The 17,643-nt window shown below is 40.4% G+C and overlaps 1 protein-coding gene across 1 annotated transcript in view; it reads right to left on the bottom strand.

The window, feature by feature from the left end:
• St8sia6 (ST8 alpha-N-acetyl-neuraminide alpha-2,8-sialyltransferase 6) overlaps nucleotides 1-16,880 on the bottom strand; it is a 117,376-nt gene extending 100,496 nt beyond the window's left edge. Inside the window, exons 1-2 of the mRNA XM_020151212.2 lie at nucleotides 16,760-16,880; nucleotides 16,174-16,278 (exon numbers count right to left, since the gene is read on the bottom strand). Of these exons, the coding sequence (XP_020006801.2) occupies nucleotides 16,174-16,278; nucleotides 16,760-16,860 (206 nt within the window). The 5' untranslated portion in view covers nucleotides 16,861-16,880. The remainder of the gene's footprint in view (nucleotides 1-16,173; nucleotides 16,279-16,759) is intronic.
• Between the last annotated feature and the right edge of the window lie 763 nt (nucleotides 16,881-17,643).

The raw sequence follows: 17,643 nt of genomic DNA, 5'->3' as shown, positions 1-17,643 counted from the left end.
TCTATGCCTTGACATGTTCCAGGGACAGTATTTGCACTGAGTGGTCATTACATGTGCTGCCTCTTGCTCTCTGGATGACAGAGTCTTTGAGATCAGGAGGGACACTCCTTCACAACAAGGTCACAGATCCTATCACTCTGGCTGACCAAGACAGAGCCTCAGAAGATCTCTAGAGATTAGACTATTGATATGCTTTGCCACAAACAATGCTGAGTGAATGTGGCAACTGCCTCCCAAAGTATAAAAGGATGTTTTCCCTCCAAATCAAATTAGGTTCCACCTGCATAAGCCACTTTCCTGGCACCCATGCTCCAAGATAAGAGCGTGGGTCTCCTAAAGCATACATACCAGCTAAATGGATGAATGAAGTCATTAATAACCTTTGACTGTGTACTAGAGTCAGTTGGACTGGGAAGAATATTTTCAAAAGACAAGAAAATCACCTTTTTGACTGAATTGGGATAGAATGATTTGGTTGCAAATCATTCTTTTCTTAGGGGACTGGCTTTTAATGAAAGTCACAGTGAGTAGCATGGATAAGCTTGTTCCTTATATCTTTCTGAAAGGACAAGACAATTCCACAGACAAAGCTGGCACTCGGTGGGAATAAAGGGTTGAGTCTGTGCTGAAACTGCAGGGAGAGGGGACGGAGACATATGCTTACACACACACATGCACACTCACACACATATGCACACATAGGAATTAGATAAAGCTGGGAAGAGGGAAGTTGTCTGAGTTGACAACTCCAAAATGGACAAGTAAAAAATGGAAAGTAAATAAGGTCTCAGTGCACCTTAAGCAGCAGGTTTAAGGTTTTGTTTGTAACAAGAGAGGGTCACATTTTGGAGGTGAGTACCAGAATACAAAACCATGGCCTTGGGTAGCTCTAAGTCACAGGTTAGCAAGGCCTCCCATGCTGAGGACAACTCCATAAGGGCTCTTTTTAAGGCCAACCTGGATTGCATTCCAGGGGTATCAGATAGCCCATTTACAGCCCTCTCCCTGTGGTTGGTTGTGTATTCCTTGTTGCTGAAGCACATCTGATTCATGAAGTCTGCACAGTTGGAAGGGATTTAAAGATCCCCAGGCTGGTCTGCTGCCTTCAGGATGATCGATAGCTCCCAGGCTGAGTTCCATCACCCTTGCCTCTCCCCAAGGTCCTCTGTTCCCATAAACTCAGTCATTTGTGATCACTCACCTCCCTTCCTCTCCCCAGTCTCCCTAAGGCCTGGAAAGTTTACCCTGCATTTTCCATGGACACACTGTAGCCTACTGCTGTTTCTCCACCTGGGGCCTAAGAGTGTAAGGAGCACAGCCCCTCAAGTCAGTACTCTGTTCAGCTGTGAGGCCTGCAACGTTACTACCCCATCTGTGTCTTGGTTTCTCCTTCTGTGACATGTGACTATCATACTTGTCACTACTAGTAGAATTAAATGAAGTCATAGATACAATGCTACTAAAACCCAGCACAGATTAATAGCTCAATAATTGCTAAACCTTCTTGATTCTGTTGAGATTGGTACAAGGCCCTGGGTATCACAGGTACTCACAACTGATGACTAATTGCTACCTTAAATAAATAGCAATTCAAACCTGAAATGAGCTGCCTAGGAAACCTACAAGAAATGTAGAAAAATTAGCACACTAAGTGAAAACTTTGCATCTACTGTGTCTGACCCCACAGTTATTGTTGATAACTATGTAATTACCAAGAAGAAGTTTTTTTTTTAATTTGGAGCTCTTCCAAAATACTTAAATCCTCTGCATACCCCAACAACACAACTTTACTTCCATGTGTCAGCTACCAATACTTAACACCCACCTACATAGACACACACACTAGCATGGTGCTCACACACCCACATGTATCAAAGCCTGGACACAAATAGATGTATTTTATTACAAAGTTCCCCACCCATGGAAGGGCAATTGCATAATTAATGATATTTAGCAAATTTATAGAGCTGTGCAAGCATCAATGCAACTCAATTTAGAACATTTTGGACATCCCAAACAGGTCCCTTACACCCATCTGCAGTCAACCCCAGTTCCATCCTTCAGGCTCAAGCAAGAACTGAGCAGCTTTTAATCGCCATCTCTCATAATTTTTTTGTCTCTGGCTTCTTTTTCTTAGCAAGTTTTTGAGGTTTATCAGTTGCAGCATTCCTTTTTACTGCCAAGTAATATTTCATGTATGGATATACCACATTTTGCCTATGCATCCACCAAATTGATGAACATGTGTATTGCTTCCATTGTTTGACTATTATGAATAATGCTCCTACAAGTGTTCACAAATAAGTCATTCATGTGGGTAGATTGTGTGTGTGTGTGTGTGTGTGTGTGTGTGGGTTTGCTTTCATTATCTTTCAGGTGGAGTCTCAGGGTTTTTGCCCAGGCTGGCCTTAACCATGATCCATCTACTTATGCCTCCTAAGTAGAGCAAGATGACTGGTATGAGCTACAATGCCCAGCAACATGTGGACTTATATATTTCATTTATTTGGGGTAGATACCTAACAGTAGAACTCCTGAATCATAATCATATGAGAAGTTCATGTTTAACTCTTTAAGAAACTGCTGAACTTTTCCAAATTAATTGCACTCTTCTGATGTCTGGTTAAAAGCCAGTAGCCTCTAAGTTTCATGTCCCACTGGTCTCTGTTACTGTCTGCAAACTTTTAATGAGGCTCACTTTACTCCCACCCTTCAGTGTGTTAACACAGGGCACCCAGCAGGAACCAAATGTGAGGCAGGGGTGTCACTGTGTGGCAATATGAGGCTCAAACAGCTCATTAGAACTCAAAGGACACCAAGGTGTCATGGCAGCTTTCCTGCAAAGCCGACGAACATGTGTAGGCATTTTCAATTCAAACCTTCCTAGAACCATGAATCTCCCAATAAAGAAACAAAGATTGGTCCCACTGGCAACATTCTTCAGGCAGATGCTGGCTTTGGCTCCACCCCCATTATGGCCATTTGAATGGGAGATTATAGCATTCAGATGGTAATGCCCACAGATTTCATAGAAATAAGAAATTACTACACAAATCCTGTAGGGAAACGGACACGTATATTTAGTCAAATATAAAACTTGGCCTCAAAGTCTTAAGACTACCCATGGATCCATAGGAAGATACAAAACTGTTAGATGCTGGCTATTCTATCTCCCCGTCAAGCTCTTCTCCTGGACATTCGTCCTCCCTCTCCCTACTCCCCAGAAACTCCCTGTCTATATGAGTAATAAACCTTTCAGTGAACATACCAAAGGACTACTGTGATGACCTTCAGCATTAGAACCTAACCTTGGGAAGGAGCTTTTCCATGTTACAGTGGAAATTGCTATAAAAGATGTGAATTGGTATCTCTTTGTGGTTTGATTTGCATTTCTGTAATGACTAATGATGTTAAGCATTTTCTCATGAGCATATTAACTATATATATATATATATATACACATATGTGTTTATGTATATATATGTATATCTTCTTTGGTGAAATGTCTCAAATCCTCTGACCTATTCCTTATGTGTGATGCTGGGAACCAAACTCAGGGCCTTGGCTTTTTGAGATAGGGTCTTGCTATGTAGTCCAAGATTGCCTTGAACTTGTGATTTTCCTGTATCTACCTCCAGAGTGCTGAGATTGCAGATGTGTGTCACCTGCCTGGCTGTTCTGTACATTTTTTAACTGGGTTGTTTTTTTTTTCCTGTTACAAAGCTATGAGAGTTCTTCATATACTCTGGATGCAAGTCTTTGATCGGATGTACAATTTACAAATATTTTATCCCAGTCTATGGCTTGCACTTTTATATGTATTGATGTATGTTGAAGCAGAAAGATGTTTAATTTTGTAAGAATAAACATTATTCATTTTTCCCTTTTTGTTCAAGGTGTTGTGTGTAAGAACTCTACGTGATCCAAGATTACAGAATGTTTCACCTGTATTTTCTTCTAGAAATTTCATGGTTTAGAACTTTAGTCTATGATCTGTTTTGAGGCAATGTTTTTGCATACGGTGTGAGATAAGGGTCTAAACTTCTTGTTATGGCTGGAATGTGCCTCCCAAATTCAGTAATGAGGGCGGAGTACCACTGAATGGACTGAGGTCATTATCAAAGGCCTAGGTTGGTCATGAAAGCAGGTTAACCCTTCCAACATGGGGCAACACAACAGCAAGAGTGCTGCCACGCGCCCTTGGAATTTCCAGCCTCATGAGAATCATGAGACTCTCAGAATCATGAGCCACATGTCTGTTCTTCACAATCACCAAATCTCTGGTATTCTGTAATAAAAGCAGGAAACAGACTAAGACACTTACCTTTCTGCACGTAGAGAGCCAATTGTGCCAGAATTACTTATTGAAAAGACTGTCCTCATTCTACCATCTGGAAATCTCACTTCTAAATGTGCTAATTAATTTAATTAATTTCATTTGAAAGACTGTCACACTCAATAAAATCATATTTACTAGGAAAAAAACTTACCTGAAATTTCTATGTTCTCCAGATAGCAGCTCAATTTCTGATTTTTATTATTTTCATAGTAAAGTTAATATGAAATATTTTTTAAATGTGATATAATATCTTATCTTCATTGAAAACACTTAAGAAAAATGGAAAAAAAACTTACATGATGTTTAAAATTTTGTAAAGTCAAACCTTTTCAGGTTTTTATGGCTTTTTCTAAGAAAGCAGCCTAACATTAGCATGTACTAGCAATACACTATAAAATAAAAACTGTTTTCTATGTGGCCATCTCCTAGCTTAGAATGTGGCAGTTTTCTTTAAAAGACTCTTCCAGCAGTAGCCCACCATAAACCTGAGGAACACTGAATTTTTCCTTTGAAGATAAATTTTTTATCCATTATTTATCTAAAGTTACATTTCTATAAAAAGTTTCCATTGATTCATAGCTTTTCGAAGAGTGCTCAAAAACCCCACAGAGCAAGGGATGATAACACTGATTAAAGATATTTATGATCACTCATCTCTAAATTTTTTTATTAAAAAAAAGAATTCTCTTAAGTACAAGTATCAGGAGACTTCATGTCTGCTTATTCAAATCTTTGTTAATATCAATATATTCTTCCTTTAAAAAATATTATAGATAGGAGTTTTCAACTTCCTAATTTTTCATCTTCTTCTAATTATAAAATTTTATTTTAAATACCCCCACACAAACTATAAGCTCAGGTTTTATTATCATTAATATTTTATCATGTAAATCTTACTACATCTCTATCTGGCTTGCAAAATGATGAAGTGTACCTCCAACAACCTAGTACCATTGCAGCAGGACTCAAATCCCAATGTGTGGAGTTTTAGATTACACAGTGGGATATAGTGATGAAAGAGACAGACAAGGCAAAGACGTCACAGCAATGCAGTCTATTGCATGAATAGCATTCCCAGGCATAGATAATATCAGTATTTTGGTATCTCCAAAGTGAACAGGAGTGTTGAATGAATTCTCATGTCAAAAATGCAAAAATATGCCCTTGAACTTAATGTACAGTTAGTACAGCTATGTTGACAAATATAAACATGTAGGATAGGCTGTAAGGGCCTTCCTGACATAACATAAAAAGATTATTTTTAAAAATACATCCTATAACATTAAAAGATACAGTTTAAACATCAGGTTTGGGAGGTTATTTATTATATTCCATAAAGAAAGGAAAAAGTAGGATGTAATCTCCAAAAGGAATATATGAAATATGGATATATCCTCTAAAGACATCAGGGGAGGGCACCAGTTGTATCTCAACTAAGGTTCCAGCAACAGTGAAAGACTTTAATCATTTGCAGAATCAATGATCCCTTTCTTCCTCAACTTCTTTAGAATACTACAGCTTAAAAATTATATGTTAAAGAATTTCAGTGTACTTTAAAATAACCAACAATAAATAACTAACAGGATAGGATAATGGAAATTATTTTACAATCACAGCAGAAGAACAGGTTGTGCCCTATAAAATTATCTTTAGAAATAATTATAGTCATGGTATGAATGTTCCCAATAATTGCTGACTGATGAGCTAGTGTGTATACAAATCATTCTCAGTACTTTGTAAAACAAAATAAAATTTTTTTAAAAATCTGAAAGTATAGAAAAGATAGACTTAACTGTCCTGAACAAACTAACTTCCTATGTGTGTACTAATAAAAACTAAGGCAATACCCATCTGTTATAGTTCCAATCTAAAAATGTCATCCAAAGATCCATGTGTTTAGGGCTTGGTGGCCCAGCCAATGGGCTCCTGAGAGGCTGTTGGATCACGAGGGCTCTAACTTATACAGTGGATCCATCCACTTGTGAACTCATAGCTGAATAGACTAGTTAAGGAGGTGGAGCCTAATTGGAGGACATTGATCACTAGGGCATGCCTTTGAAGGTTATTTCTTGTCCTTGGACCTTTCCTCTTTGATTCTGTGCTTCCCAGATGCCATCAGTTGAGCAGCTGTGCTCCATCACACCCTCTCCATCATACCTAGCCTCACCTCAGGCCCAAAGTAATGGAGTCAATTGGACTATGAACTGAAACCTCTAAAGTCATGAGCTAAAATAAATCTTTCCTTCATTAAGTTGTTTTTCAAGCAGGTATTTTTGTCACAGCAGAAGAAGACTGAATAACACCCTATCTTAATAACAACAAAAGCTACAAAACAAGGTAGCAGAAATAAGAGCACTTTTCTCCGCAAAGCCAACTGTTTATCCCCAAAGCCTCAGGGACTCCTCAGAGGGCTGCCCCAAATGAGGTTGGAGAACTCTTGCACGTCTAACCACAGAGCAGCTAAAAACGAGTGACTTTAGAGTCACCTGGTAGAAAGGCAGCTATTCCTTTCCTTACATTCTTTACTCTTCTATGCCTGAATCTCCCATCTCATGATTTCTCTCTAACCAACCTCCACCAAAGACCTACATCCCTCCCACAGGCAGCCAGGGGTTTTCTTCTTTCAAGTCCATCCTAATGCCTGTTGGCTTAAGAAAATGTCTATTGGGGAACAGTGACCTAATACACACAGTCAGAGAACACTAAGACCTCCTGTATTGATACTTGGACGTGATAACATTCACTCTGACACATGCGTGTGAATGGTATTGTCTGCTGAATGTTGCCTCACAAGTTCTAAAAAGAAACACCCCAGCTTCTTTGTTCAGAGAAGTGCAGTCAAGTAAATACAGTTGGTTCTCTACATGTGTGGGTTTCACATCCATGGACTCAACAAACTGCAGACAGAAAATACCTGGGGAGAACTGCACCTGTATTAAACATGTGCAGGTTTTTCTTGACATTATTTCCTAAGGAATACAGTACAACAACTATTTATCTCACGCTGACATTATATTAGATATAATTAGTAAAGGAGAGATAATCTAAGGTGTACAGGAAGATGGGCATCGGTTATATGAGAATTCAACATACCTTTTTATATACAGGATTTGCACATCTATGGATTTTGGTATTCTCAGGGGTTCAGGTGGACTGTTCTCCATGGATACCAGGGGACAACTGCAGTGGAATTCCCTGAGTGTGATGAAAATAAAATTCCACTTCCAACAACCTCCAAAAGGAGAGGAAAGCCATTTAAGACCATTTCCTCACGAACTCCTGCCCTACTCATCCACCCACCTCACAATGTAGAAAATTCTTTGTGTCCTTTGCCCCCCTCCAACCCTCCTGTGTCACCTGTCAATAAGCCCACAGAAGCTGAGGAGTGATGCAGTCCATGCTCTGAGGACACTGTCTGTGTCACCTGCCCCAACACACAGGCTCAGCACTTTTCCTATAGCAGGGCAGGCACAGAGGTGGTACAGGGGACAGGAATAAAGGTGCCAAAAAAACCTGTCAATCAGGGAAGCCACAGTGAAATCTATGTCCCTACACAGGACAAGCAAGGAGAAAAGCCAACGACTAGGAGAGAAACTGAGAAATTCCTCTAAGCTTTAAAAGAGAAGGGATGCAATTAAGACAGAATTAGGATGAAAAAAAAATGAGGCAGAATGCAAGATTTCAAGCCTCATTTCAAAGTATTTCAGAAACCAGGCTCAAGGCAACTTTAAAGCATTCTAAATTTTAAAAATCAGAGCACATTAGTATCATTACTTTTAAAAGCAAAGAAGCAAAGACACAAAAGTGAAAAAGCTTTTACTGCTCTTAAAGTAAAATCCAATAGCCTTCATCTGACTGTGGTGACTCCAGAGGGATGTTTAGTTATATGGTCTTTTTGCCAAGTTCTAGTTCATCTCATCTTGAATTTTCTGAAGCCTGCAGTTACGAACCCAGTTTGAACATATACAGCAAAAAACGTCAAATAAAACATTATTACAACCTTCAGGATTCGACAGTGGAGCAGAGACAGTGCCTGATTTTCCCTCTTCCAGACTATTTACATTCTTATCAATGTACACAAGTCTACACAAAATGACAAGCACACATTTGGGTGGCAACAGATCAGCTGCTTTAGAAACTTGTCTACTTCAAGGAAGAGATACTATTCACAAGAATGCAGATAGGAGCTCATGGAGGAATCACCAGCAGTGGATGTAAATTTTCACCTTGGAAACAGAGCAGGTCCAGGGAGAAAAAAACTAGAGAGTCTGTGTTTTTCCTCCCACAGTCTGCCTTCCTTTAGCTGCCTAGACCAGAAAATCAGGTAGTTTCTCCCACACAGGAAAGAACCTGTTTCCTGTGACAGGAAGGGTATTTGGGAGCTACTGGGCCAAAGGCTCATTCACTGCTCTCTTTCTACATCATCTTGAGATTGTACCTTGATTACATTTTATATTATATTATATATTATTATATATTACATTATATTATAATGTCATGTCATCATGTCTTGTATTATATCATTCACTATATTATATTATATTGAAACAATAAAGAAATAGATAGAAATGGAAAAGGACATTAATCAGTCTTTGCACCCTGGGATGTGAGTTTGCTGGCAATTACCTGGGAAGTCCAGTGAGTTGACCTCTGTGGGTGTTAAGTGACATTTGTCATGCACCATTTCTGGCAGCAGCAGAAGTCCAGAATCACCCAGGAATACATGCACATGACAGTCATGAGACCAAGACATGACAGCAAGATGCCTCTCTTGGGTCTGATATTTAATACCTCAAATTAGTCAACTTTGTGTTATGTGTATTTTATCATGTTTTTTAACTCAAAATTTAAAAACTCAGAAATTTGAAGGGCTCTATGACTCAGCTGTTCATCTGGTGGATACTCGGAGAGGGGCTCCTTCAGCCCTTGGAGTGGACAGTAAGGAGTTTGAAGGCCCCAAAAGCACAATGCCAAGGGAGAGGCTCCTCGTTTAGGGATATCCAAATTAAAAACAAATAAATTTTCATAAAGCTTACAAAAGATTCTATACTGCAGGAGGAGACTATTGCTCTTAAAATGCAGAGAAAAATCATAATTTTGAAAAATATTTACTATAAGAAACTGAAGACATCTTTGGAAAGCATGTGCTTCATATGAGATAAGAAAATAAGAAAAGGAGTCTCAAGTGGTTCAGATGCTCTCTGAGCTAGAAATGGATATGATAAAGTCTATCCTGAAAGAAAAAAATCATAAAGAATAAAAACGCAGTTAGGTCTGCTGACATACACTTGTAATCCCAACTACTGGAGAGGCAGAGGTAGGAGGACCATGGTTCAAGCCCAGCCAGTACAAAAGCACAAGATCCTATCTGCAAAACAAACTAAAAGTAAAAGGACTTGTGGTGTGGCTCAAGTGTAGAATACTTGCATGAAGCCTTGAGTTCAATCCCCAGTACACCAGAAAAAAAAAAAAAGAAGAAAAGAAAAGAAAAAGTACAGTAAAAACTAAATTTATTTACTGTTTTAGACAGGGCAAAACAGAGTATTGACACAATGAAAAAACTAATTCAGTAATACAAAGGACACATTGGAAAAGTCATCCAGAAGGTAGGGAAAAAGGACAGAAAAAAAAATACCAGAAATCTAAAAAAGTTTTTTACATAGGGAAGAGATTGGATAATGGGGAAAAGGGAGAATGATGGTTACAGAAGACAGAACAGGAAAATGCACTTCACAGTATAATCAGAAAATGAGGAACACAAAATAATCAAACATACGATGACAAAATTTTTAATGAATTTAAAACTAACCAAGCCCAGTGACTAAAGAGGCTTACAGACAAAATTAGCCAAGAGAGACCACTCTTTAGACATATCATCATGAATTTTTTAAATGTTAACTACAAAGAAAAAATACTGTTAGGATCCAATAAAAAACAATCAAAACAGTTACTTTAGAAGAAATAAAGTAAGATCATCTGTTTTTCTCTTTCAGAATCCTCAACACCAGAAAATAGGGAACAATGTCTACAAAGGTTTTAAGAAGGAAAAAAACAAAGAAAGTGATATTATAATCCAATAACTCAGTACTCACGTACGAAAAACATCTAGTTCAGAAAGACTGTAATCCACATTCCACAGCGAAAAATATTGGAAGACTTAAGCCAGCTGACCAAGAGAAGAATAAAATTAAAGAACTGGAGAGATGGGAAAGGGATCACTTAGAATGGCAGAGTTCAAGCATTGGAAAGAGACTCTAAATAGTATTTCTGGATGTTTAAGCAATAACTTGATTTAAATTAAGAGTAATTCTCAAGTGAGATGTCATCTTCAGAGGAGAAAATGTTTAATAATAGTAACTTAATAAAAATTCCACCCTTTTTGTCTCATGCCAAAATAAGTTCCAAAATGATTATTTAAAACATATTCAAAAATGAGAGATGTATACTTATTGCACTAGAAAACAGACTGGTTAAAGAACAGTAAATATAAGGAATATGACAACAAAAGGATTGCAGACTTTAGTCTACAGGCTAAGTAATCACAAACACAATTAAATGTTTAAAAACTATAAAATAATTTAAATACATGGCGTATAAGTTTTATACTTCTTTTCCTGCATGACAAAAACACAAGAGATGAACACAACATAACCAAGAAAGACATACAATTACAAAATCTCATTAGCAATGAAGTAGCCATAGGAAAAAATCCTGTGGATTGCATAGTTATTTCTACTGGGCAATAGTGTCCACAGTAGGCAGACTGCTGACAAAGTAACATATAGAAAACCTAGTAGGAAATTTTTTTATGGTCAAGTCCACAACTTTATACTTTTGATATATATAAGCCTCTCATAAATCAATACAAAACAGAATATCTTAATGGAAAGATAAATAAAGATATAAAAAGCCAATTTAGAAAAGAAAAAAATTCAAATAGCCAACAAATATCTTAAAAATTAAGCACAATGGTAAACAAATACAAATTAAGACATCAATTTTTTATCTTGAGGATTAAATTAGGAAATAATGAAAAAATCTAATGTATAGTACTGGAAAGAGTTTGTTTTGGGTCAACAGTCACTCTCACAAACTGCTAAAATTAGAACAAGCATTGTGAGAAATCGTTGGAACAGTCCTTATAACATTTTATAATTTCATATATTCCATGATGCAGTACATCCACTTCTAGTAATTTATCCAAATAACCAAGAATGTATGCAAGAATCTAAAGTTATTCATGTTAGAGTATAAATCAAAATCAAAGACAATGAATAACCCTGGAATACAAAAGGTAAGAATAATTAAATTAGGATGTATTTACATGGTCCACTACCTTGCAGAGGAATACTAACGACAGGGAGAAAAGTTGAGATGTTGTTTAAAAAAAAGTTACTACCTAAGAAAATTACTACATATATGCATATGAACATATTGAAAAGGTAACAAAATATGAATAGTGGCCATCTTGGGTGTTGAAAGACAGGCAGTTTTCCTTTTCTTTGGGTTCATCTAAATACATGTAATGAGGCCCCTACAATGGCACTCCCTACCATGATGTGAACTTGGACATAGTATAATTGACACTTGTATCTGCCTAGCCCCATTCTCAAGCTGGAACAAATGAAAGTACTTATGCAGGAAAGAAGGATCACAGGAAGGAAGAAAAAGGTCAGTAAGGGAACAAGCGAGCAAATCGCCCTAGGAAAACAGAGGTGGAAGAGCAGTGGTCCCCACATCCATGGAAAACTCATTGTCTAACCATCTCAGATGGGCTAAAACAGGTACCAACTAACCAGGACATTCAGAGAATGAAAATCCCTGCTAGTCACAAGATCCTAGATCATCACCACTGATGTGAAAGCAAAATGAATGACTACCATTAAAAAGGTGTCAAATCATAGCCAGGATGTGATAGTTCCCATGGAGGAACCCTGGAACTCCAACTTAGATAGTCACACAGTTTTGTGCTGACAATTTCATTAGCCCCACAATAACCTAACTCTTCATTTCTAATAAGTGACTATTTGGGAGTTATTTATGACATTGTGGCAGTGTTTATATTGGATTTTGTTTATAATAAAAAAAGAAATTAGTATTACTTGAGAAAATATTAAATTAATAATTGAGAAAAATTCCAACTACTTGAAAATTTAAAACTAATATCCCAAATAACTAAGACAAAATTTTTTAAATTAAATATAATTATAACAACTTAGAATATATTTCCAAAATCTGAACCCTTACACATTCAAACATAAGAAATGAGTCCAGAACTGGGAATATAGCTCAGTGGTAGAGCACTTACCTAGCATACAAGTGGGTTTAATCCTTACTATCACCAAATCATAAAAAAGAATAAAAATAAATGAGTCCAAAGCTGCATCCAAAGGAAAAATCATAGCATTAGATATTTTTCTTACAATGTAAGAGAGAAGTTACATAAAAAAATCAAGCATGCACTTCAAGACATTATCATTACTTTGGGAAAAAAGAATTACATTTTAAAATTAAAAAGGAACACAAAAAATAGGATACAGGAATACATCAGAATTAAGAAATAAATTCAAAAGCTCATTGTTTCACAAGAAAGCCAATGGCAGACTTTGACAAAGCTTTTTTGAAAGAGGGGTCCTATTTTGAAAACTACTAATATATCTTCTCTTTTGTCTTTCTTAGTTCATGACCTTTCCATGGGCAATTTGGACCATCCTTTCAGGGATAATGGAGAAAGCAAGACTGTTCTGAAGGGATGCAAAGAGAAAGTATAAGGTATCATTTTACTGTAGACAAACAAACTAGAATTTACTGCAGCTCCAGGAGAAGATTTTCCGATTCCTCCTTTGTCCTCTTTATCCTATGAACCGCCTCACCTGGAGACCCGTCCCTGAGTTTTCCCAGTCCCTTTCTTTTGCTCCCCACAATTTATATTAAAGTTTAGGTTCTAGTCAGGCCTAAAGATGAGAGTCAGGGCAAGGAAAGTGTGAAGCAGAGGAAAGCATGACATTTCCAGCATGAATAAGGGCGAGATTAGGAGAGAAAAAGGCAAAGGAGAGTTTTGGCTTGGAGAAAGAAAGGTGGGGGAAATTACAAGTAATGCCAAGGAAAAGAAGAGGGGAGAGGAGGGCTGCCTCCTTCTCTAATTAATTTCTGGAAATAGATAGACCACCTTTTAGGCACCCTGTCTTAAAATTATCTTACAAGTAGGGTGGGGCAGGTGGAGAGAGGCCTTGGTGTTAATTTCCTGAGTCATCCATTTTCTTGTATGTTTAGATGGCATGCAGAAGTCACTGAGAGTCTGGCTGTGGAGCTAGCTAGCTATTGCTGAGTGAGACCACACTTCAGCAGATGTTGCAGTGCCACTCTAGGACAGGATCAAAAAAAAATCTTCAAGGGATCCCAGAGAGGCAGTGTGGTGGGCATTCAGAGTTCCTGCAAGGAAAGGCCAGCACATGCAACATTTGAGGAACAAGAACAAACCACAACCTGCACGTCTTTCATAACTCCCTACTGACAGGGTGCCTGGCCACCAAAGAGAAAAGGGACATCACTTTGTAGATTAAAGGAGTCAAAGTATAGCATGGCCTTGCACTCCAACTCTTACCTCTACCACTACAGCATCTACGCCCCTTTTCCCCATACATCTAAACGTCACCGTAAAGTGAAAAGAGAGGGTGGAAGCGAAATGAGAGACCACATGTGCTCCCAGAGAGAAAAAATATTAGCAGAAAGTGCTGCTTGCAATACCACATCTAGGCACACCTCCCCCCAACTCGCCAAGCACCTATAAAAGGATGCACAGTGGGGAGTCAAGAGGGTGGGATTCTAGATCCAAGTGGCCTGGGTTTAACTTCTGCCTGGACAATTTGTTAACTCTGTGACTTTGATCAATTTACTTAATTTCCCTGTGCTTTAGTTTCCTCATCTATAAAATGAGGATAATGGTTCCTCTTAACATTTTTAAGGATTAAATGAGTTAATAAGTATAAGTCTTCCCCATAAGAACAGTTCATTAGGTGTTGGCTACCCTTATTATTATCACACCATTAATGAGGAAGTTCAGACTAGCTACAGAAAAATGAAGAAACTGCCCTTTCTCTGCACAGCCAAGTGGAACGGTGACCTAAAATTTGCTCCCCTGCTACATAAGTAATCAAAATAATCAATGATAAAAGGGATATAGGATAGACCAAAGGACAGAGAGGTTTTTTACAAACAGCAGTATGGTATAAATGAAAAAATCTTAGTAAAATGGACCACATTCAAAAAATATGAATTACTGATATTATAGTTCAAGAAGTATGCCAAGAAAAGAAGTATGCCAAAAGAAACTGAAAAATTCATCAAAGTACTGCCTCAAAAAAAGAGCTGGACCAGATCATTTAATGAGTACAGGCTTTCAAACTTTCCCAAAGGGGCACCCCCAGTACCTATGATAGTCCCGTGACTTGGGGAAAGATGGAATGAGCCACAGTTCATAGGGGAAGCTAGACCACCTGTATGTACAAACTACATAAAATAAAACTATACACCAGTGTTTTTCTCAGAAGCTTTTGTTGTTCCAGAATTTCTTAGGGCCTGTAATAAAGTATAAAATTCCAGTGGGGGGATTGTGACAAGAAATGTTACACCTCACTCCAATGTTTCATCCAGATACTTCCAGACCTTTCTTAGGGCCATGTCAGAGCCATGTAGGAAGAAGACTGCAGTCATGCAATTAGAAAATTGGGGTGGATCCAGAGCTCAGAATAGAAAGGAAGATTCACAGAAGACAGGGGACTCATAAGGGGAAAAAGGGAACAAGAGATAGTATATAAGATTGCAATAACAACAGCAAGGCAGAGGGAGGATGCAGTGCATTCTATTGCTGAAAACATCAATCCATTCGACCCTTCTAGAAAGCAATCAGAAATGTGATTTAGAATCTTAAATGCACATACTCTTTGACTTAATAATCCAACCCCTAACAGTCCATCCTGGAGAATTAATTTGAAAATGAAGATAAAGATGTACATACAAGGATGGATTTAATAGACATTTTAAGGCAAAGAAAACAAAACAAAAAAGGGAATCCACCTAAATATCTAAAAATTAAAACAGTCAGATTATAGAACATTCAAATGACGAATAATTCAATAACCAAAAGCAACGTTTGGGGGAAAGTTACGATTTTTTTAGGTCTATGATTGTTTAGAAGGGAAAAGAAGTGTTTAGGGGGAAAAAAAACCCTACAAAATACAATCTCAAAAACGTTTTTAAAGATAGGGGACAAAAAAGAAATATTGCTAGAAGGAAAGAGACCAAAACAAACATGAATATTGTCTGTGGATGCTGGGACTATGAGCGAGTATTTTTCTTGTATACGTTGCTCTTGTTTACTTTCTGCACTAAGTTATGTTATTTTATATTAGAAAAAAACATAGAATCAAAAAACTATTGTATATGGATTAATATCCATTCGATAAAGAAAAAGTGTAAGTCTTCATTCACTAAGGACAAGCACACTGAGAGCACACGGAAAAATTCCATTCCTCCCAACCTGAATCTTAACACTGGTGCACTTTAAAGCATAGAAAACAAAAGGCAAACCAACCAAATTCCTCAATAAAGACAGGCTGAGCTGAGCGGCTTCTGGGTTTTCAGACACCATTATTAGTGGACTGGGCACCCATCTTTTAAGTGCTGCTGTTTTAATATCTCCCTTGGGTGAAGAACTGACAGGGAGGGCCGGGCTTTAAAAGGTTGAGAGAGTTTCTCTAACCTCCCCCTCCCCCCCTCCACACCAGACAACTCAAGTCCTGCAAGTACAGCCTGGTCCCCCATCCACGCAGTACCTGTTCGTGGTGCGCGGTACCGGGGTCGCCGGGCTCCTGAGCGTCCTCAGCGCCGCGGAGGTGCCAATGCCACGGGTGTCCTCCCTGCTTTCCTCCACCAAAAGCCTACATGATCAGGGAGAAAACTAAGTTGTGACAACCGCCTCGCTGGGAGCGGTTGGCTGGCAACCTGGCCGGGGCATCCTTGCGCACCACGACTCCCGGGACCAGTCCCCACCCCCCGGAGTTGGAAAAGCCTTAGGGCGGGAAGGAAGGGACAGCAAGGATCAGAATGGAGAGCCCCGGGAGCTTGACGGGGAACTCGACGGCAGGTCCCGCTCCGCAGCTCCCTCACCCTCAGTGATGAACACTGGAGCGCTTACACCCTGACGGGTCCTTCTCCATCGTACGGTGTCCACTGGTCCAAGGGTCGCCTTTGTGCGACCTCCCAGTCCCACCCCACCCTCAAGCAGCCACTGCCCATCCTCTGGTTCCCTGCGCCCGCCAGCCGAGCCGATCTGCGCTCCGAGGCTCCGGGAGCGCACGGCGGGGCGCACGGGCAGGGTGCGCGGGACCTGGAGGTGGGCGGGCTGGGGCCGGGGGTTACCTGGAGCTGGCGGGCGCATCGGCCGGGCACCACAGCAGGCGCATCAGCAGCAACAGCAGTAGGCTGACGAACAGGGCGAGCAGCGCGCCCCCCGGCCGCATTCTGAGCCACGGACGCCGGCGCCGCCGCGGCTGCCGGGGCGACGGAGCGCAGCCCGGGCGGCTCCGATTCGCCGCTCCCGCCGCCGCCGCAGCCGCCGCCACCGCGGCCGCAGCCACGCACACCCCCAGTGTCCAAAGGCGGCGGCGAGGGGCGATGACAGCGCGCGGCGTGGGCCCGCACTCCGCGGGGCGCCCGGAGCCCAGCCTGCACAGTCTTGGCGGGGAGAGGAAGAAGCCGAGTCCCCTGACCTGCTCGCTCGCTCTTCTCGCTTCTTCCACCCAGCCCGGGCCGCCGAAGCTCGGCGCTTGGCTGGCAGCGACGATTCGCCGAGCTCGCCGCCTGTCCTCCCGGAGGCGCTTCGAGCTGCTGCGGGCTCTGGTCGCTCGCTGCAGCCGCCGCTGCCTCTGCCGCCGCCGCCGCCGCCGCCGCCGCCGCCGCGCGGGGTCACCTGAAGGTTGGGGCGCGCGAGCTCAACTCCGTGCTGATTGGGCTCCAACTTTTCCGCGCCCTCACCTTCTCCCCGAGTGTCCGCGTGGCTTCTCGGGAGCGCAAGCTGCCCACCCGATCACGCCACACGCTCTCTATCTGGGTCGCAGCCTCTGAGAGTGAGGGCTTAAAAGGACCGAGAGGAGGAAAGGAAGGACCCATTTAAAAAACTTTGAAAACTGTTGAGACGCTTGGCTAGATCCTCCCACGCATAAAGGCTGCTGGGGACTTGGTGGCTGTTGGATGGATCACCGCACTGCATGAAGAGTAACCTCGCCTTGTGTAAACCAGATTTC

Source organism: Castor canadensis, chromosome 15 (genome assembly GCF_047511655.1).
Source record: "Castor canadensis chromosome 15, mCasCan1.hap1v2, whole genome shotgun sequence".
In the NCBI taxonomy this organism is placed as follows: domain Eukaryota; kingdom Metazoa; phylum Chordata; class Mammalia; order Rodentia; family Castoridae; genus Castor; species Castor canadensis.
The sequence above is the reverse complement of the archived record's forward strand: the minus strand, read 5'-3'. Positions and strand labels throughout refer to the sequence as shown.